Source organism: Artemia sp. Qi Xiang Cuo, chromosome 14 (assembly GCF_049724085.1).
Source record: "Artemia sp. Qi Xiang Cuo chromosome 14, ASM4972408v1, whole genome shotgun sequence".
Lineage (NCBI taxonomy): Eukaryota > Metazoa > Arthropoda > Branchiopoda > Anostraca > Artemiidae > Artemia > Artemia sp. Qi Xiang Cuo.
The window spans coordinates 10,131,572-10,154,897 of NC_142807.1; the positions used below are offsets into that span (position 1 = coordinate 10,131,572).

Here is a 23,326-nt window from a genome sequence, read left to right on the forward strand (position 1 = left end):
TATAAGATTTTACTAATACTTTCTCATCTATCTTTTCTTATTACCTTGGTAGTATTATTGGTAAAGGGGGTGGATGGAGCAATGACCTAAAAAGTGGAATGGTTAACCTGGAGGGTGTTTTTGCACAGTTAAAAAACGTGTGAGAGAATAGGTAGATAAGTCTGCGAATTAAGATTAGAAGCCACAAGTATGACAGTGGACAAGTATGGTTTTTAAACGCGGATGCTTTGTAAGATTGATGAAATAGAACGAGTTCAGAAGAGATCACTGCAAATCCTTTATGGCGGTTCCCCTCTATCTTACTCCTTTTACCTCAAGGAATTTAAACTTGAATCCCTTTCTTCCCGCCGAGGAAAATTATGCCAAAGATTCGGCCCCTCCCTCCTCCAACATCCCATCTACCGATGATTCCTTCCCCCACCTTTTGTCCCTATAAGATCTCGTCCCCCCAGGGATGTGGCTGAAAAAGTTCCGAAACTAACCCCAGGCCACTGTAACACCATGCGCTATAGTAAAAGCTTTGTGAAATATTACAATGATCTCTAGTGTTTTTATTGTTAAGTTTATTTTATCCTGACGAAGTTTTATCAGATAATTTTATTCTCAATCTCAAGTGTTTTTATCCTTTAGTTTATTTATCCTGACGAAGTTTTATAAGACAACTTTATTTTGCTAATTATGACTAAGAGACATCATATTTGGGCTTTACCCACGAGAGCTATGTCTTGTTTTTGAATTAAATGAATTTGAACTTTGTTAAACGTTGTCTGGAGGAATTGTCCTAGAATAGTCACATGTAGTTGTTTGACTGGCCGTATATTATTGAGCTGAACGAAAAAGTGTGGTCCACATAATGAAGTTGGGGTCAAACGAAAAGCAAGTCATAAGGAAGGATTTTGAAGGACATTGGAACTTCGTGGGTGGGGTTGAAAAGTAAAGCTTTGACTAGATTAGGGCGGAGGAGGAGCGTATGCTGCTGTGTTGCCTTTGGATGGCTTGGTCCTGAAGTGAAATCTTAGTGGGAGTTGTAGTAGTAGTTTCTTACTTGATATTCAGTAAAAGCGATACGAAATCTTTAATTTAAATCTTTTTTTAAGGCTATTTTCTTTTATTATATATAGGCTATATAATAGGTCTATAATTATTTTTATAATATTTATTTTTTAATCAAATCTTTAATTAGGGCTATTCAAAAGAAGCTGTTACAATGGAAAAACTAGTTGCTTTGCCTCTAGTTGAATCGGACGATGGAAATCAACTAAAAGCAATGAAAAAACTTAATCAGGTTGTGGATTTGACCTTGATTTGTGGTTATCTGACCTTGGTCCATGTTGAAAAGACTTCTGAAATTCACAATGGACAAGAAATTACTGCCAGTGGTGATGACAGTAGAATTCCTGCTATTGAATCATGTAACCAAATCAAGGAGACAGAACAACATAGAACGCACGAGCAGGAGTGGGAAATTTTCTCTTTGGATTTGGGCATTCCACTCTTTGATCAAGAGTTGAATTCTCAGGTTTTCAGAGGATTAAATGAAAATGCCCTTCTCTCAGTAGAAAAGTAAGTTTATAGCCCACTTTATATATTCCTATTCGCTATAGCAAATGGCGAACGCTAATATTTAAAACAGAGACGCTGCTATATTGACGAAGAAAGGAGAAGTGCTATTGTCAAATATAATGGGAAGATATAAAGTGGGGTGTGTATTTATGCGTCGGGGGGGGGGGGGGTAAATGTAGTAATGCGCCTTTATTCATAAGATAACTAATTGTTTTAATGTAGCTGTCAGAATTTTTGGGGTTTCCTTTAAAAAGTTCCGTGATCTGCACGTTCTCTGAAGAAATCAGGTTGAATCAGAATCGACTATTCTGAATCAGGTTGAATCAGAATCGACTATTCTGAAGGGTTGTAGATAAAAAAAAAGTTTGTGTCTAAATGAAGCGGAATGTCTGCAAAATGAAGGTGCTTCGCTAAACATGCATTACAAATTATAAAGAAATAAAACTCCGTTGTCCCACACAACGACCAGCAGGAACTGGGTCGGAAAATGAATCAGAAGGGGTACAAAAATCCTAAGCCTAAGCTTAGGATTATAAGTTAATCCTTAAGCCTAAATCCTAATCCCTAAGCCTAGAACACCAAGAACAGAGACGTCTCAGCCCAGAAAAAGGGTATTCAACTACTAATAAGAGTTGAAAGGACGTAAACATGGAAAATATTGTCAAAATATATTATATCAATTAAAAGTATATAAATTGCGAAGCCGATAGATCTTGAATGGTTAATTACAGATTCAAAAGTTGGATACGCGTGATTGAAGCTCATTGCTGTGTTGAAGCCTACTTGATTAAGAACAATGTCCAAATAATCATAGAGGTCCTGTACCTAATTAAAAAAGTTTGCCAATTCTAGTGTTGGGAAGAAATTGTGTAGGGTGCGTAAGGTCTCATATTTCTTTATGCCAGCAATTGAATTTTTTTTTTTTTTTTTTTTTTTTTTTTACCATTATACAGAATTCTAAAAAATAGCGGAGTTGCAAAAAAGGACAAACAACACAAAAAGGAATACACACAAGTAAATTGAAAAAATTGCGGCCGAAAGGAAGACTAATCAAAAATGAAAAGCACAACAACAAGAATGATGACTGTGTAATGAGCTTGATTACGCTTTGGTAAGGCCCACATGCTGCGGTAAGGGTTGCGCTGTGGTAAGTAAAAGAAAATATTTTTAGAATGCTTAACCGTTAACATCTCTAACGACATAATAATATCAGTAGCTCCATATTTGGGGTTAATTTTTCCTGTCACGATAATGTCGTTAGTCTACTAACGATTACGTAACTAAAGCAAATGAAAATAATAATGGTGGAGCAACGATAGAGTATGAATAAAATAATTGAACTTACTTTATTTTAAGTTGTGTTAGCGTTTAAGTGTAATTTCTTTTTTTTTTCTTTATTGATTAAGGATACATAACGAGTTGCCGTCAGGGTTGCCAACTTACACACTTTTCGTGTGAAATGTACTCTTTTTGTACCTCAGAGGGGATGCGAAAGAGTGAAAAGCACTCTTTTTGGGTGTTAGTTTTCATTCGCTTTAAACGTCACTAGTTGGTAACTTCGATAGAAGTGCATTTAACTAAAGGAAATGGGTTGCTAACTTGCAGACTTTTCGTGCGAAGTGCACTCTTTCTTGCCTCAGAGGGGATGCGCGCACGGCAGCAGCCACTCGCCTGCAAATTTTGACTCACTCTTTTTTAGCAAAAATCACTCTTTTATGGCCTAGATTTGCATTCTTTTTAAACGTCGGCAGTTGGCAACCCTGGTTGCCATCTCCTTTCTATAAAAATTCCTTATAGCGTTAATGTTTTATTTATAAACAGTGCGTCGTAAAGTCTTAAGTATAAAGTCAAGTTTATGTTTTATTTTGCTCCTGTGAAGGGTTCAAAATTGTTTTCCTTTCCTTTAAAATAATAAGCATTTCAGATATGCCCTTAGCTAAGGTAAGGTGGCATCTTCTTTGAGTATCCATAACATTTGCTATAAGCAGTAATAGATAATATTAGTGAATTAAGCGAGTTCTGTCTAACAAAGGAAAAGAAAATCGCATTTTTTTGTCTCTTCTTAGCTCTGATGATTCTGTGAATCATCAGTCAATTTACAGAGATGCTATTTAGAAATTGCTAGTTAATACTAAGGTTAATGTTATTGCTAAATTTAGTTGCCATAACCATGAGAATAAACACTTCAGTACACTCTTCGAATAAACACCTTTGAATACACTCTTTGAAACACTTTGATTCTGTCAGAATTCGGGATGAATGATGTTTTAGTGAAGTTGCCTTCCAAGTAGTAAGCTTTCGGATATTAGAGAAAATAAACATCCTTCGTTCCATTGTCTTGAAAGTGTTTTTTTTCATAGTTCGTGCTTTTTATTCGTTTTCTATGTGTTTTTACTCTGCTGTTCACATTTTTGGTATTAGTGGGTTATAAATGATATATATATATATATATATATATATATATATATATATATATATATATATATATATATATATATATATATATATATATATATATATATATATATATATATATATATATATATATATATATATATATATATATATATATCATTTATAACCCACTAATACCAAAAATGTGAACAGCAGAGTACACTATATATATATATATATATATATATATATATATATATATATATATATATATATATATATATATATCGGTACTTATCTGTTATAGCACCAACACTCTTTCTTTCGTTAGTTTCTTTCAGCTTATCGTGAGACAAGACAAAGACAAGTGACAGAATAGATGTGAAATATATGATTTGGGCTATATATTTGCACATTAGGGGAGGGGGGTTAAAGTATTTGGACACTATGAAATTAGAAAGCAATTCTTACTTCATAATATGCAGAACAATTGTACCTAACACATTTTGCATGCTGACCCGCTATACTTTACCCCCCTCCTCCAATGTGCCAAAATATAGCCCAAATACGTTTCTAAACCATTATATTTTCATCATACTTGGGTATATTTCATTAGGATTAAACCTAACTTCACTTCTTGAGTGTCGGCGCTATAACAGATAAGTACCTATATATCTATGCTAATAATATGTACATTATATATATATATATATATATATATATATATATATATATATATATATATATATATATATATATATATATATATATATATATATATATATATATATATATATATATATATATATATATATATATATATATATATATATATATATATATATATATATATATATATATATATATATATATATATATATATATATATATATTAAACACTTTTGAATACATTCTTTGAAACGCTTTCTGAAACTCCTTGAAACACTCTGAATAAACACTTCTGAATCAACTCTTTGAAACACTGTTGAATGCACTCTTTGGAACACTTTGAAATGCTCTTTGAATAAATAGTTCTGAATCCACTCTTTGAAACATTTGAAAGAAATGCATTTGAATGCACCCTTTGAAATCTCTGAGAATAAACACTTTTGAATATGTTCTTTGAAACACTTTGAAATACTTTTGAATGAAATATTTTTCGCACTGTCACCCTACTTTCATAGCCTAGTTTTAAGAGGGAGTATCTTAATATGAATCAAATTAATCAAATCTGATTTAGGCCAGGTATATTTAATAAAATTTTATATCCAAGCTCGATTTAATTGTTTCTTGAGTGTTGAATTGAATGGATATTGTACCTTAACCATTTTAATTATGTTATTTATTATAAAATCTGTTTTTATTCTTGATATTTTATTGTCAATGTTTACTCAAATGATTTTTGATTTGTGATGTTTGCTGATTTTAGATCTGCCAAAGCTATGGAGTACATGTACAGCCTGCACAACAAACTATCAGTATTCGTAAAAAAGTTCAAGGTAAGGGTTCTCTTGCTATTAGGATTTCTTTTATATATAAAAGAATATATTTCTATATATATTTCTATATATTTTATATATTTCTTTTATATATAAACTGAAAGTAATGTATCAATAGTGTGTAAAGTACTGAAGGATATGTATGTATTAATAAAACCATTAGTATTTTGACTTCGCCTGCGGAAGCCTTTGTCAACAGAAAAAAAAGCAATAGCAATAAGAAAAAAAATACAACAAAGGAAATAAGTCTAACAGGTTTATTTTGACAAATTATAGTTGTTTCTTTAAGTAATAGTTCTGAACAAAATTTCTTTTGTAAATAAATTGAAACGAAAATATATCAACAGCGGGTGAAACATTAAAGAATATGTATGTACTTATAAAACCGTAAGTATTTCGGCGATAAAATGCTATACAACAAAGGGAAAAATTGAGAAAAAAGAAAGAAATTCACAGATGACAAATTAAAGTTGCATTTCAGTTAAAGTTCTTAACAAAATCCAGTATGGTGAAATGATCCTTTTGTATAAAACCCAAATTGAGTATAATATTTTTTTGCGCAACATAACATTTTCTAGACCACAAAATGGGGCTATGGAGTATTTCAGAAGAATTATAACCTCCTGCATACAAGAAATTATGGTACTGGTGCATAATATGGACACTTCTATATAGTAGTGAGAGACGAAACCCGCCAGAGGGGTTATTTTCAAGAGATCGCTATTGAGAAATGGCATGCAAAGCGTAGTTTTCATTGCGTTTACGATATTTAAACAGTTGTTTTTTGGGGTTTAGGGGGGAGGTACCTAGGTTAGGTTAGGTTACTCTGTATTTACAATCGAGACGAAAATGTATATAATTTTTTTTTTTTTTTTTTTAGTGTAATTTAATTTTTTATGTAATTTTTAATTTATAAAAATTTTAAAATTTTTTAATTCTTTTTTAAATGTAAATTCTTTTTAATGAGGCCGTGAATCTAAACAATAAAACGCGAACATGCAAAAATAATAATATTTTGAATATTTAATAATTTAATAATAATAATTCGAATATTTTGGCTTCATTTGTGGAAGCCTTTACGGTAAAAAAAGAAATAAAAGAAAAAAAAACTAAAACACTTCTTGAACATAAAAAATAAAACAAACAGATACAAAACAGGAACGAAATACTCGGATTTTATTGTTATTTTGTATAAATAAGTTTTATTGTTTATATTCACTGTCTTTTTTTTAATTTTACCCGTTTTTTATAAGTTTTAGCTTCAACTGTTAACCATTAAGGCCGGACTGTATTATTACCGAAAATTAACTATGCAGAAGAGATCTTACTGTACAAAAAAGGGGCGGTTATCTTTTGATGAATTCAAGCGGGTTTATAAGGCGGTCCTTAACGTGACTCAGCAAAATTTGAATAGCAGGGTTTTGAGCTATCACCTTATTTAAAAAGACAAAATCGCAAAAAAAAGGTAAACAGCAGACAGATAAGAAGAATTTGGTTCACTCTCAGCAATAGCCTTTAGGCACGTTGAGGAAGGAGTAAATAAAAAAAAAGAATCAATTAAAGAAAAAACGTGAGTGCAATTCATAGAACATTGACAAGAAAGAATACGCTTATTTAGGGTAAATTGTTTGACAATTTATAGATTATGCAATTTTTTGATTGTTTACGCAGGATTTGTCATTAGAGAAGGGAAAAATGTTCTAACCTGGTTGTGTCCCAAAAGAGGAAGGGTCTAAATGTGAAATTTCAGTGGATGGTGAGGGGTATTTCGAACTAAATCGAAAACCCCTATTTGACAACTTATAGGTTATGCAATTTTTTGATTGTTTACAAAGGATCTGTCATTAGAAAAGGGAAAAATGTTCTAACGTGGTTGTGTCCCAAAAGAGGAAGGGTTTAAATGTGAAATTTTTTGTGGATGGTGAGGGGTATTTCGAACTAAATCGAAAACCCCTATTTGACAATTTACAGATCATGCAATTTTTTGATTGTTTACACAGATTTTGTCATTAGAAAAGGGAAAAATGTTCTAACGTGGTTGTGTCCCAAAAGAGGAAGGGTCTAAATGTGAAATTTTTTGTGGATGGTGAGGGGTATTTCGAACTAAATCGAAAACCCCTATTTGACAATTTATAGATTATGCAATTTTTTGATTGTTTACACAGGATTTGAAGACAGTGTCATTCAGTTTGTTATTTATTATCATACTACGAAAGTTGTTTTGATTTGAATGATTCTGATTCTAAATATACCCCATCTATAAGTGAAATTTTGAAAAAATAAAAGCAATTGATGCATTCATTATCTCTGTAGAAAGCATGAAAAGGGCGTACGAGTTGCGTATGAGGGTGTACGTTTGTAAATGGGTTCAATAAGACAATGAACTTATGTATTACCCTGGGTCTAAATAGCTAGCTTTTAAAGCAAAAATTGTTGTTTTTTAGCTTTGTGTCAAGTAAAGTTCGTTTTTGGTTTCGAGCATATAGGTTAAACGACTATTAAACTATGCTGAATCATTTTAACTGAGTCATTGAAAAATGTGTTTGTTTTATTGTAGAGTTTGAAGTAAGAAGGTTTTAAGTAAAATTCCTTTTTTTTTTGTATGATGGTTTTCGGTTAAAGAAAAAAAAAACAGTTCCAAACAGTTCCATGATTTTAAATGGCTGTATTGAATCTTTTTAATTGAGAAACTGAAAAGACGTTTTTTTTTATTGTAGGACCTATAAAATTTGCTATAGGCTTTGGTTTAAAATGGTTTTCAGTAAAAAAAAATTTTCGTATGGCAGTTTAAAGTTTAAAAAACGGTTCCAAGCTTATCATTAAATCGTTCACAAAAGAAGAAAAAACAGTTTCAAGTTTATCATAACTGATTTCAACAAAATGTTTCAAGTTCTTTGCAATTTAAAGTTGTGAGGGTGAACCGGCTATAGCGGATCAATTAACTGAGGTGCTGAAGAACACGTCCTTTTTTATTACAAAAAATACAACACATTTTCAAGATAAAACATAGACAACTCAAAGTGACATTACTAAATTTTGTGACATTTCACCCAGTTCAGTTGTTTAAATTTTGGATTATACGCCCAAATATTTTGGTAGATGTATGGGTGGAGGATTGAAATTCGAAACAGTTTGGTAATTGGATGACGAGGCATTAGTTATTTTATGTGATCTTTGTATATTCCATATTGTTATTTATATATATGGTTATTTATATATTGTTATTTGTATATGTTATTATATATTGTTTATATTATTTAAAAACTTACTCCTTTGAGAAATTGCGGGAACCTGTTGAAATATTTATAAATCCCATAGGCTGTGAAACCCCTAATTTTTTTCCCGAAGTATATAAAACAACGTGAGATACTAACTTCACCGAGTTTGCCTATTGTAGAAACTAGACTCACCATTGGATTATGTGTTTTCTTTTCAGAGTGCAAATCCGGAAGTTAATAGAATAGAAAATAAGTTATCATCACAGCCAACACCACCAACACGAATCATTTCTTTCTTTGATGGCGAGATGAAGGAATCATATTGTGAATAAGCCAACTAGTTTTATAACATTGTTTAAATATCATAGAATTATTCTTTGACACTTATTTTCATTTTCATTCCTTTATACTTATTGTTCTGACTATTATTTAATCTTATAGTACATATATATATATATATATATATATATATATATATATATATATATATATATATATATATATATATATATATATATATATATATATATATATATATATATACATATATATACACACACATATATATATATATATATATATATATATATATATATATATATATATATATATATACATAGGCGCCCATAAGGGAAGGGGGGCAGAGGTGGGGGCGCCAGCCCCCCCCCCCTATTTTTTTTTTTTTTTTTAGATTTCTCTTATACAACTAGACCCGGCTCCGTGCCAATAAGGGAAGGTCGGCGGCGGTGGGGGCAAAAAGTAGCAGCGGTGGCGCGCCACTGGCACGATCATTGTTGATCACAAACATTTTTGTTTTGATCAGTCTTTCTCAAATCCCAGCTTTATACATCTATTTCGGCCTATTCACGAGTTAGAAACTTCGCGAGTCGCTAGCTGGACGCTGGTCTTCTTCGTTATTCATCAAGAGAAGTAGGAACCTGGTAGAAACGAAATGGCTGTGGCATTTCAGAACCCTTGCATAATAGTTGAAATATCTAACAGCTTTGTATTCCTAACAAAGTCAATTATCGAAATTAGTTGTATTTTTTTTCATCGAGCAACCGTCACCATCGAGAAGAACCGTCACCATTTACACCACAGCTGGGTTGGTAGGAAAATCTTGCCCCTTAGCTTTCATACTATCTAACATCCAGAAAGGATTTGGAAGGTATTTCCGCTTTCAGTCTAGATGGTTTTGATAATGAAGATCTGGGCTCTTAAATACAGACCAACCAAATGTTTTTTAGCCCATGAAGATGGTGGAAAATTGCCAAGCTCAGGTTCTAACACCAGCCCCATCCCTAACTGCACTGCCATCCTCTCACCCAGTGCTTTCAGTAAGCCCTGTGATTTTGCAGCCACTGTGAAATAGGATAGTCACACCTGAAAAAGTGCAACGACATCCCAGCACCACCATGAAAACAAAATGCTTCAAGGAAGAAAGGAGAGCAAAACAAAAGTGCTCACTGATACATCAGTGAAAGCTAATATTGAAGCTACCTTTGCTACAAGGAAGGCAAAGAAGAGGTGAAAAGGAAAAAATGAAGCAACCAAAGCAAGAAAAACAAAGAAGGAGGCTGTGAAGAGATTTGGAGAGGACACAGCACTGAGGGTGAAAATGAAACTGAAAAGGTTCAGACAGTGACAGTTGATTGCAGCTCAGACAGTTCTCTTGGGCAAGATAGTGAAAAGGAATGTGAACTTAGTCTTGATTTGGGTTGCAGTTGACAACTTTGTGAAATTCATCTATGAGGGCCATTAGGGAGAAGGTAGAACGTACTGCAGAGGTCAGTGTGACGACTATGAGTGATGGGAGAGGTAATGTGTGAAAGTGGCTGAACAGCCAGATCTTATCTACTACATGAATGAGGATTTAGAATAAAAAATCCCAGTACTTGGACAGTGCGTGATCTTGACAAATGATTTGAATAAAATGTATCTTCCCTAAACAAGGACAGCAGGTTCTTAATCTTGGTCCTGATGCAAATAGTTGGGATTGGCTGACTACAATCTTATAGCCAAGTCTATTTAAATGTGATTATTCTTTTTTACAACACATGTCAGTGACTGAATCTGTTCATGATTGAGATACTTCAATTTTAAGATCCTTTCTTCAAGATTGGGCAGTAGCCTATTTTCCAGGATTAAAGGTAAGCTATAAATTTGCAATTACAATTAGGTCTCTACTATTAACTGTCTGTGCATTCAAAATAATTACCCATTGTATATGGTTGAAATATTCAAACTAATGAAAAGCTTATTAAGAAAATTTAGACAGGTTTAGTAGAGAAAAATTAATTTTCCAGGTGGTATAATAGATATAACTGTTGAGATGGTGATTAGGGAGACATGCATTTGTAGTTTCATTCCCGTTCATTTCTGTTGATGTCTTAAATGGATCTATAATTATACACCTCCTAGTCTGCTCCTAGTAATTACACCTCCAGTGGTTCTATGACAAATTAAATAAAAAAACAAGTTTTTTAAACTGAAAGTAAGGAGCGACATTAAAACTTAAAACGAACAGAAATTATTCCTTATATGAAAGGGACTGTCACCTCCTCAACGCCTCACTCTTTACGCTAAAGTTTGACTTTCTCCCAACTCTATTTTTCAAACAATAATAAACTTTAGCGTAAACAGCGAGGTGCTGAGGAGGCGACAGCCCCTTTCATATAAGGAATAAGGTTTTCATTGTTCAAAAAAAAACAAGAGTTGTGAGAAAGTCAAACTTTAGCGTAAACAGCGAGGCGTTGAGGAGGGGACAGCCCCTTTCATACACCGAATAATTTCTGTTTGTTTTAAGTTTTAATGTCGCTCCTTACTTTCAGATTAAAAAACTTGTTTTTTTTATTTAATTTCTGATCGTTTTTTAGTTAATGCAGCTTTTATTTTGGCTCACCGTCATTGAATAAGTAAACAAAATTTTCATAAAAATTTTACTTTTCTTTTGCTAAAATGGCTGTCTCTAAATTTGGTTCTGAGTAATTTACAAATTAACTTACGTAACGAACTTCTATATTCGTATATTTTTCTTCTGGCAAAAAATACAAAGTTGCAGATTTTTGCAGATAAGAGCTTGAAACCTATGTAATAGGGTTTTCTGATACGCTGAATCTGACAGTCTGATTTTCATTAAAATTCTTTCACTTGTAGGGGATGTTTCCCCCCTCTTTAAAAAATAAGATAAATTTTCTCAGGCTCGTAGCCTTTGATGAGTAATACTAAACTTAATAAAATTTATATATTAGAATCAGCATTATAAGCCCATTCTTTTGATACATTTATTGACATCAAAATTCCGTTTTTAAAAGTTTCGATTACTATTGAGCCGTATCGCTTGTTTTTTTTTACTGTTTTGTTTATTACGTATATGAGGGAGTTCTTCCCTTAGTCAATACCACGCTCTTTACTTTAAAAGTTAAAAAAAATTTTAATTCACAAACCTCTTTTGAAAGCACTAAAAAAAACTGTAGCGTAAAGAGCGAGGTTTTGAATTGGGGGAGAACCCCACATATACGTAATAGTTTCTGTTCGTTTTAAGTTCTAATGTTGCTTCTTACTTTCAGTTGAAAAACTTTTTTTTTAAATTTAATTTCTGATCCTTTTTTAAATAATGCTTGAAAATCCGGCGCCCCTTCATAGAAATGTCGCTTACCCCAAAGAAACATCCTCCACGGAAAGATTCTCCCGAGTAACCCCCTCCTCCAGCCCCCCCCCACCAGAAAAAATTCTTCCTGAAAATGTCTGTATCAAACAGTTCGTGGTAACGAACTGTAAGTAAGGAGCGACCCGGCTCAATGGTAACCAAAACTCTAAAAAAACGGAATTTTAATACCAATAGATACATCGAAAGAATCAGATTTTAATTCTGATTTCAAATATATAAGTTTCATCAAATTTAATATTACCTATCAACAGTTAAGCACCTCATAAAATGTGGCTCATTTACGAAAAAAGCCGGAAAGACCCCTTAAAAGCTATAGAACCTTGATGAAAATCATATCACCATATTCATCGTTTCAGAAAACCCCACTGCAGAGATTTCGAGCTCATATCTGTAAAAATGTGGAATTTTATTTGTTTTTTTGTCAGAAGAAAGATCAAGGATTCGTGTTTATTTTTTGTTTTGTTTTGTTTTTTTCCCCAGGGGTGATCGTATCGACCCAGTGGATAATATTGCGGGAGTGCTCATTCGAACAGAAATTAAAAGTTCTAGTACCCTTTTTAAGTGACCAAAAAAATAGAGGGCAACTAGGCCCCCTCCCACGCTCATTTTTTTCCCAAAGTCACACGATCGAAATTTTGAGATAGCCATTTTGTTCAGAATGGTCGAAAATATGATAACTATGTCTTTTAGGATGACTTAATCCCCCGAAGCCCCCAGGAGGAGGGTGAAAGTTATGAATTTTACCCAATGTTAACATTGGTTATTGGGACCCGGCTCAATGGTAACCGAAACTCTAGAAAACGGTATTTCGATACAAATAGATGCATAAAAAGAATCTGATTTTAATGCTGATTTCAAATATATAAGTTTCATCAAGTTCAATTTTACCCATCAAAAGTTACGCGCCTGAGAAAATTTGGCTGAGTTTTAGCAAAATTATTGATTTCTGCCGAAAATTCGGTTAGCAATTGGGTAAATTTTACGAAGATCGCCCCCCCCCCCCAATAAAATGAGCCTCGGGACACCCCTGACCATAGATTCATTACCTAAATATATTACCAGATAATCATTGAAAAAAAAATATAGAAAAATTGCAATACAATAGATAAAGATGCAAGTAGCCAATAGGCATATAAGAATCAATGGTGATTGATGACCTGCAAACCGGTTTTGCCTGCAGCAAACACCCAAGGGAACCTTTGGCTGTATAGAAGAAAAAGCACAAGTCTGAAAGTAAACGTTTTGTTAAACAATATGCGCATAGAAAAGTCTTCTTGTAAGTTGATTTTATATGTTAAATTCATTAATTTTAAACTTATGTATCAAAAAGGTAGCAGCGTAGGAACATTTAGTGATATAATATCCCCAAAAGGGGTGAGATCTTGATGATAATTGTACCATTGAATTCAATATGCCCCTCTGAGAACCCTGACAGAAAACAAAAAAACAAAATTTCGCAATTTTAGTTTGTAGAGACACAGATGAAAAGGTTGCTGAAAGGGGTTATTAGTTCATCAATTTTTTTTTCCGAAACAAAAAAAAGCTCTGTATTTTCTTGACAGTTTACTATCTATTGAAAAAAATTGGTTAAAACTCGAAAAACAATGGCAATAGAATTTTTATATTAAATTTTTATTATTAAATAAATTTTTTTAGAAAACAATATTAAATTTTTGTCGTTGTGTAATTTAGCACAAAACCTCTTCTACACAATTCACGTGTTATATTTGCTATATTCACACAGTCATCGTAGCCAGAATGGTGTTGCCCAATGTGTCTAAGGGACAAGCGCGACAGCAATTCTTTCAAATTTCTTGGGAAAACCCCAGTTCGTTCAGCAAACACCTAAAAAAAAATTGATTTCATATGAAACCCAGTGTTTATGACACCAAGGTGTCACTAATCTGAAAACAACCACATGATGCTGCACAATAGTCTCTCCAAAGTTCTTTTACAATCAGGGTCAGGTGGTTTTCGGACAAGGGAGTATGTTTTTTTTTATGCCTGAAACCTAAAGGCAAGCAAGTATATCTCATTGTTGAGATAAGCATACAATCCGTGGGTTTCATGAAAAGATGACAAATTTATTCATGGTTTCGTTAGTATGCCTTGTTTAGTCTCATGGCGGGCGAATCCAGTTGAAACTCAGTTTGTTTTTTTTTTTTTTTTTTTTTTTTTTTTTTTTTTTTTAGGAAGGGAAACTTAAGATTCTGTGCTTGAAGAAAGAGAGCAAAATGATTTTCTAGAGTCCAAAGGAAAGAGCTTACAGCATGGGAAATATGAGATGCCTTACATCTCAAGTGTGAGTGCTTGAACATCTTGAGTATTCTGAAGCCTAAAATAGGTTCGAACTATAATCAAATTGGAATAAATAAAATTGTACTTTATATAGATGAAAAAGGTAATCAAAGGAAGCGAATATAAGAAACAATTTTTTTTTTTTTTTTACGGTATCTGTTTGTTTTCTTTTTCACATAGCCTAAGAATCATTGTAAAATTAAAATACACTTTCATTTTACACTCTAAAATATCATAGGCAGCGCAATAGCGCTGCCTAAGTAAAGAACGATGTTAGCACAATGTATTATTTACTATTTTTGTTTCCATACCCGAGCACTTCGTATCGAAGGAGTTGTCGTAGAAACTTCGAAAAGGGCTCATTAGATTGGAAATTGGAGGGGCTAGTGCCCTTTTTAATAGTCGAAAGTGATTGGAGGGCCACTAGCCCCCCCCCCCCACGCCCATCATTCCCCCAAACACATCTAATCAAAATTTTGAGATAGCCATTTTGTTCAGCGTAGTTGATTTCCAGATCGAAATTATGTTTTTGAGGAGGACACTCCCCCAAAGCCTTCAGGGCAAGGGTTGTAAGTGATATCCTGGGGGCATATAAGGTTTTTAAAGAACGCGTTGTCGTAGAAACTTCAAAAAGGGCTCATTCCATTGGAAATTGAAATGGCCAGTGCCCCTTTTTAATAGTCGGAAGTGATTGGAAGGCAACTAACACCCCTTCCACGCCCACCATCTCTCCAAACACATCCAATAAAAATTTTGAGATAGCTCATTTGTCCCACGACGTTCAAAGTTCTGGAAATTTAACCTTGAGCAGGACCCCCCCCCCACAGTCCTTAGGGCAAGGGTTATAAGTTATGCCCTGGGGGCATATAAGGTTTTCATTGAAATTTTTGTCGTAGAAACTTGAAATAGGGTTCATTCGATTCAGAATTCAAAGGGCTAGTGCCCTTTTTAACAGTCGAAAGTGATTTGGGGGTAACTAACCCCCCTCTCACGCCCACCTTTCCCCCAAACACATCCAATCAAAATTTTTAGATAGCCGTTTTGTTCAACGTAGTTGAAAGTTTTGGAAATTAGGTATGTAAGGATGACAACCCCTCCCCCCACAGCCCTCAGGGCAAGGGTTATAAGTTGTGTCCTGGGGGGCATATAAAGTTTTTATTGAAAGCGTTGTCGTAGAAACTTCAAAAGGGCTCATTCAATTGGAAATTGAAAGGGCTAGTGCCTTTTTTAATAGTTGAAAGTAATTGGATAGCGACTAACAACCTTATTTTTCCAAACATATCCAATCAAAATTTTGAGATATCTGTTTTGTTCAACGTAGTGAAAGTTCTGGAAATTAGGTCTTTTAGGATAACCCCCTCAGAGCCCTCAGTGCAAGGGTTGTAAGTTATGCCCTGGGGGCATATAAGGTTTATATAGACAGTTGTTGTAAAAATCATAGGCAGCCCGATCGCGCTGCCTATGTTGGCACAATGTATTATTTTTTTTTTTCCATACCAGGGCACTTCGTATCGAAGGAGTTGTCGTAGAAACTTCAAAAAAGGCTCATTCAATTGGAAATTCAAAGGACTAGTGCCCTTTTTAATAGTCGAAAGTGATTGGAGGGCAACTAACCCCCCTCTCACGCCCACCTTTTCCCCAAACACATCTAATCAAAACTTTGGGATAGCCATTTCATTCAACATAGTTTTAAGTTTTGGAAATTAGGTCTTTGAAGATGACAACCACCCCCCACAGCCCTCAGGGCAAGGGTTGTAACTTATGCCCAGGGGGTATATAAGGTTTTTACAGAATTAGTTGTCGTATAAACTTCAAACAGGGCTCATTCGATTGGAAATTGAAATGGCTAGTGCCCTTTTTAATTGTCGAAAGTGATTGGAAAGCAACTAAAACCCCTTCCACGCCCACCATTTCTCCAAACACATCCAATAAAGATTTTAAGATAGCCATTTTGTTCCACGCAGTTCAAAGTTCAGGAAATTATACCTTTGAGCAGGACACTCCCCCCACAGTCTTCTGGGCAAGGGTTATAATTTATGCCCTGGGGGCATATAAGTTTTGTTTTGAAATCTTTGTCATAGAAACTTGAAAAAGGGATCAGTCGATTGGAAATTCAAAGGGCTAGTGTCCTTTTTAATAGTCGAAAGTGATTTGAGGGCAACTTAAACCCCTCTCACACCCACCTTTTCTCCAAACACATCCAGTCAAAATTTTTAGATAGCCATTTTATTCAACGTCGTTGAAAATTTTGGAAATTAAGTCTTTAAGGTTGACACCCCCTCCCCACAGCCCTCAGGGCGAGGGTTGTAAGTTATGCCCTGGGGGCATATAAGTTTTTATAGAAAGTGTTGTCGCAGAAACTTCAAAAGGGCTCATTGAATTGGAAATTGAAAGGGCTAGTGCCTTTTTTAATAGTTGAAAGTGATTGGAGAGCGACTCGTGCCCACCATTTTCCCAAACACATCCAATCAAAATTTTGAGATATCCATTTTGTTCAACGTACTTGAAAGTTCTTGAAATTAGGTATTTTAGGATGATAACCCCCTCAGAGCCCTCAGTGCAAGGGTTGTAAGTTATGCCCTGGGGGCATATAAAGTTTATATAGAAAGTTGTTGTAGAAATTTCAAAAAGGGATAACAAGCCCCCCAGATAAGGATAAAGGATAACAAACCCCCCAGAGCCCCAAGGGTAAAGGTTGTAAGTTATGCCCTGGGGGCATATAAGGTTTTATAGATAGATTTGTCGTAAAACTTCAAAAGGGGCTCATTCAATTGGAAATTGAAAGGGCTAGTGCCCTTTTTAGTAGTTAAAAGTGATTGGAGGGTAACTAACCCCCCTTTCACGCCAACCATACCTCCATACACATCCAATCAAAATTTTCAGATAGCCATTTTGTTCAACGTAGTAGAAAGTTCTGAAAATTAGGTCTTTGAGAATGACACCCTTCCCCCAGCACTCTGGGCAAGGGTTGTAAGCTATGCCCTGGGGGCATGTGAGATTTTTATTGAAAGTTTTGTCGTAGAAACTTTAAAAGGGCTCTTTTGATTGGAAATTGAAAGGGCTAGGGCCATTTTTAATAGTAGAAAGTGATTGGAGAGCGACTACCGCCCCTCTCACAACCAGCATTTCCCCAAACACATCCAGTAAAAATTTTGAGATAGCCATTTTGTTTAATGTAGTTGAAAGTTCTGGAAATTAGGTCTTAGAGGATGACAACCACCCTAACAGCCCTTAGGGTAAGGATTGTAATTTATGCCCTGGGGGCATATAAGGTGTTTGTAGAAAGCGTTGTCGTTTCAAAAAGGGCTCATTCGATTGAAAATCAAAAGGCCTAGCGCCCCTTTTAATAGTCGAAAGTGATTGGAAGTTTTGACATTTTCATAGACAGCGAGCTAGCGCTGCCTAAGTAAAGAACGATGTGGGCACAATGTGTTTTTTTTTCTCCACACCCGGGCACTTCGTATCGAAGGAGTTGTCGTAGAAACTTAGAAAAGGGCTTATTCGGTTGAAAATTGGAGTGACTAGTGCCCTTTTTAATAGTCGAAAGTGATTGGAGGGCAACTAGCCCCCCCCCAAGCCCATCATTCCCCCAAACACATCCAAACTAAGTTTTGAGATAGCCATTTTGTTCAGCGTAGTTGATTTCCAGATAGAAAATATGTTTTTGAGGAGGATACTCCCCCACAACCCTCAGGGCAAGGGTTTTAAGTTATACCCTGGGGGCATATAAGGTTTTAATAGAAGGTGTTGTAAAAGAAACTTCAAGACAGGCTCATTCGATTGGAAATTCGAAGGGCTAGTACCCTTTTTAATAGTCGAAAGTGATTGGAGGGCAACTAGCACCCCAGGCCCACCATTCCCCCAAACACAATTTTGAGATGGCCATTTTGTTCAGCGTAGTTGATTTCTAGATAGAAAATATGTTTTTGAGGAGGACACTCCCCCACAGCCCTAAGGGCAAGGGTTTTATGTTATGCTCTGGGGGCATATAAGGTTTTTATAGAAGGCGTTGTCGCAGAAACTTTAAAGGGCTTCATTCGATTGGAAATTCAAAGGGCTAGTGCCCTTTTTTATAGTAGAAAGTGATTGGAGGGCAACTAGCCCCCCTCCACGCCCATCATTCCCCCAAACATCCAATCAAAATTTTTAGATATCCATTTTGTTCAGCGTAGTTGATTTCCAGATAGAAAAAATGTTTTTGACGAGGACACTCCCCCACAACCCTCAGGGCAAGGGTTTTAAGTTATGCCCTGGGGGCATATAAGGTTTTTATAGAAAGCGTTCCAGATAGAAAATGTTTTTGAGGAGGACACTCCCCCACAACCCTCGGGACAAGGGTTTTAAGTTATGCCCTGGGAGGCATATAAGGTTTTTATAGAAGGCGTTGTCGTAGAAAATTCAAAACAGGCTCATTTGATTGGAAATTCAAAGGGCTAGTGCTCTTTTTATTAGTCGCAAGTGAATGGAGGTTAAATAGCACCCCCCCCACGCCCTTCATTCCCCCAAACACATCCAATCAAAATTTTGAGATAGCCATTTTGTTCAGCGTAGGCTAGTTGATTTCCAGATAGGAAATATGTTTTTGAGGAGGACACTCCCCGGCAACCCTCAGGGCAAGGGTTTTAAGGTATGCCCTGGGGTCCTATATGGTTTTTATAGAAGGCGTTGTCGTAGAAACTTCAAAATAGGCTCATTCGATTGGAAATTCAAACGGCTAGTGCCCTTTTTAATAGTCGAAAGTGATTGGAGGGCAACTTCCCCCCCCCCCACGGCCATCGTTCCCCCAACTACATCCAATCAAAATTTTGAGATAGCCATTTTGTTCAGCGTAGTTGATTTCCAGACAGAAAATATGTTTTGAGGAGGACACTCCCCCACAACCCTCAGGGCAAGGGTTATAAGTTATGCCCTGGGGGTATATAAGGTTTTTAATGAAATCTTTGTCATAGAAACTTGAAAAAGGGCTCATTTGATTTAAAATTCAAAGAGTTAGTACTCTTTTTAATAGTCGAAAGTGATTAGTGATATTTTTGTTGTTGTTGTTGTTGTTTAGAACAGGGCACTTCGTATCGAAGGAGTTGTCGTGGGAACTTCGAAAGGGGCTCATTCGATTGAAAATGGAAAGGGCTGATGCTCTTTTTAATAGTCGAAAGTTATTGGAGGGCAACTAATCTCCTTTCCACTCCCACCCTCCCACGCCCACCCTCCCATTCGCCCATTATTGTTTAAAAACTAAATGTTGCATTAAGATTAAATCAAAATGCACTGTGATAATGCTAATTCCCAATAAGGCATCTCAGCAGTATCGCAAGAACGACTGAGGGTATTATGTTCAAACTTTCGGGGCTACTTCTGTTCTTAAAATTTAACCAAATCAAAATATTGTAAGTGCATCCAAGCTATCAAAGAAAGTAAACAGATTTTTTTGCGAATGGTATCAAGTTTTCTATTTCAGGTCAACTAGAGGAGTTATGAAACTAAATTAAACACTACTACTTGTGTCCTGATTTTTAAAAGGGTATATGTTGTTAAAAATTGCTGAAAATTGTTCTCCAGCATACAAATAGCAGACCAAACTATAAAGTCTTGAAAAACGAAAAGATTTAAAGTATTATTTTCTTTTTACCTGAAAAGAACAAAATTTGCGCTTTACTGAAAAAGTACAAATGAATGTGCATTGTCAGTTTAATATACATATACTGATATTTAGTAATCAAAATGTTAATATTATTAGATTTATTAGAGTTATAAAAGTAAAACCATTTATATTTTTTCAGTAAAGTGCAAATTTTGTTCTGGCCTTGGGAAGGCATAGTGGTTTTGCGTCCAACTTATGTTAATTTCTGCTCGTTTTGAGTTTGACTCGGTTATTTATTATAATTTCTGTTCGTTTTGGGTTTCATTTACTTATCGATGCGTATTTGAGGCAGTTTCACGCGTGGTAGATTATTTGATTTTATTTTTGCTCATTTTTTGTTTAATGTAGTTCTTTACTTTTCTTTGAAAAACTTATTTTGTGGAAAAAGTTTTCTTAATTAATCACATATAAAAGGAAACTTGGCATTTCAGTCGGTTAATTTCCTTCTGCTACCAAGGCCATATCAAGGATTTTTTTTTCGAGGGGGGGGGGGCGATATTTGGGTTCGGTGGGGAGGGGTTACAAAATAAAACTTTACAAACGCGTTAAGAAAATTTATATGCATTAATAAATTCCAGAAAATGTATGGAATATATACGTTTTGGTACTTTTTCGCGAGTCGGCCAATTTGGTTTTTTTTTAGAGGGGGGGGGAGGTCGGGGCAAACAGTATACCCTCTCCCCTGTATACGGTCCAGGGTACCGCAGAACATGCTATAAAAAGAAGAAATATAAATTCAATGCGCTTTAAAGTAAATATAGATGAAAAATTACCTTTTTTACGTTTATCCATCTTTTAAAATAAGCTGGTACTTCTTCACCAATAAGATGACATTGCTCCGGAAGCATTAAATTAAGGTCCCAGTCACCAAATGTAACTACTGCATAACTATTTTCTCTTGTTTCTTTCTCAATCCATTCTTTTGCTGACATAAATACTTTAGGAAATGTGTCTCCTTTATCAACTATGTCCTAGAAAAAAAAAGTCTAATATACAGCGGTATGCCAAGCAGAGGCAGGACTACTTCGAAAAAATCTTGTAAAACTACCTTAGGCCAAGACGCTGGCAATCATTGATCATCCATTTTGTCCAACCTCTCTATGTGTCGAAAAGTGTAGGCCAGAGATTAGGGGGATATCCCACCAAATGTTCCAAATGTGGAAAATTTGGGACACTATCAGTGAGTGAACTATTTTTCTTAGTTTCCCTTATAGAAAAATGCTCACTTTTAGAAAATTTCTTTGTAAAGCACCGAAAACTTTTCCGAGATGAAAGAAAAAGAAAATAGTCTTGAAAGGACCCAATTAAAAAAAATACGTGTAGGTTTTTTTCCAAAACTACCCAATTTATAATAAAAATCATGGAAAGGTTAATCTAGGTTTATAGGGATAGGTTACAATAGGTTATAATTATTATTGGTAAAGATATAAGAAATTGCGTGCGAATCGAAAAAATATCGAGTTTCAGGGGGTGTATAGACCCGAAGACAACCTCCTTTGTCATACACCCGTTGTGAGTTGTTGCATATCCATGATCAAGATATCTTCTTCAGTAAAAAATCTGAGCACGAACAGACAAAAGTAAAGAGCTATACCAAATCAAATACGAAAGTATGGAATCAAGTATTATTCCGGACCTTACATGATTTATTCATGGATTATTGATTGACAGGTCAATGCCTCTTTCAAGGGCAATGTATACATCCACGAAGGGTGACTCAATTTCTGAGAAATTGATTTACATAATCGGCGTGGAATTCTATCATGAGGGGATTTCATTTTCAATATGGCTTCTCAGGTCTTTAGGTCTGAGAGATAAATTAATATTTTATTTTTAAATATGGCTTCTCAGGTCTTTAGGTCTGAGAGATAAAATTAATATTCTATCGAAGCCATAATAGTGTAAGTAGGAACACCTTAGATATATTTTTCAGGAGTTCATACAAGATCAAAACAGATTGAATATATTTTACGCAGGAAATGGTTTCCTGGGAATTTCAAATGTGACAGCGCAGGGAAGTCAAAAAAAAGAAGCATACAGAAATTACTTTTAGGGGATTATTTGGGCGAAACAGTTTGAGACATTTTAGGGATTTTTTGGGCGAAACAGTTTGAGACATTTTAGAAGATAATTTGGGTGAAACTCTATGGTCGTTATAATACACAAGTTCCATTTGAACAGTGTTGTAAGGTCCCCTACCCAAACACCAGAGGGCCCTCCTACCCCTGGGCCCCCAAAGAGCCCCCTTCCCCCAGGCCCACAAAGGCCCCCCCCCCCGGGCCCCCAAAGGCCCCCTCCCCCGGGCCCCCAAAGGGCCCCTCCCCCTGGACCCCCCAAAGGTCCTCCCTCCCCCGAATCCCCAAAGATCCCCCATCCCCCCCAAAGGGCCCCCCCCCGCCCCCCCATTTTTTAATACTTTTTTTGCGCACTTGAGACACAGAAGGGTCCCAACATTTAAAAAGGCTTTATTATATCTTTTCAGAACAAGTTCTTTTTTGCGCACTTGAGACACAGAGGGGCCCCCACATTTAAAAAGACTTTATTATATCTTTTCAGAACAAGTTCTTTACGCAATGTCCCTCTAAAACCCATTTTACAAGTTGAAGTACTCATCCTTTTCACCCACAACTTTACTTTAAAGCTTTTTGAACACACCAAACAATACTTTTCAAAAAGCTTTTTTTATTATTTTAGAACAAGTTCATTATGTAATGTCCCTCCTAATCCAATTTACAAGTTGAAGTACCCATCCTTTCACACACAACTTTACCTTACGGCTTTTTACATACCCCAAAACCAAGCAATACTTTTCAAAGGCATTATTATACTATTTCAGAACAATTTCTTTTCTTAATATCCCTCTTATACCCATTTTACAAGTTGAAGTACCCATCCTTTTCACCCACAACTTTACTTTATGGCTTTTTGAATACCCCAACACCAAACAATACTTTTCAAAAGGCTTTTATATATTATTTCAAAACAAGGTCTTTTCTTAATATCCCTCTTAAACCCATTTTACAAGTTGAAGTGATGATACCGGCTT

General features: G+C 35.1%; 2 protein-coding genes across 2 annotated transcripts in view; one reads left to right on the forward strand and one right to left on the reverse strand.

The window, feature by feature from the left end:
- Nucleotides 1-9,061, forward strand: part of LOC148944112 (protein FAM91A1) — a 95,182-nt gene extending 86,121 nt beyond the window's left edge. The window contains exons 11-13 of the mRNA XM_089100259.1: nucleotides 1,184-1,563; nucleotides 5,387-5,456; nucleotides 8,893-9,061. Of these exons, the coding sequence (XP_088956385.1) occupies nucleotides 1,184-1,563; nucleotides 5,387-5,456; nucleotides 8,893-9,006 (564 nt within the window). The 3' untranslated portion in view covers nucleotides 9,007-9,061. The remainder of the gene's footprint in view (nucleotides 1-1,183; nucleotides 1,564-5,386; nucleotides 5,457-8,892) is intronic.
- A 4,907-nt stretch (nucleotides 9,062-13,968) lies between these two features.
- Nucleotides 13,969-23,326, reverse strand: part of LOC148944114 (ERI1 exoribonuclease 3-like) — a 45,898-nt gene continuing 36,540 nt past the window's right edge. Inside the window, exons 4-5 of the mRNA XM_089100363.1 lie at nucleotides 21,054-21,251; nucleotides 13,969-14,189 (exon numbers count right to left, since the gene is read on the reverse strand). Of these exons, the coding sequence (XP_088956489.1) occupies nucleotides 14,010-14,189; nucleotides 21,054-21,251 (378 nt within the window). The 3' untranslated portion in view covers nucleotides 13,969-14,009. The remainder of the gene's footprint in view (nucleotides 14,190-21,053; nucleotides 21,252-23,326) is intronic.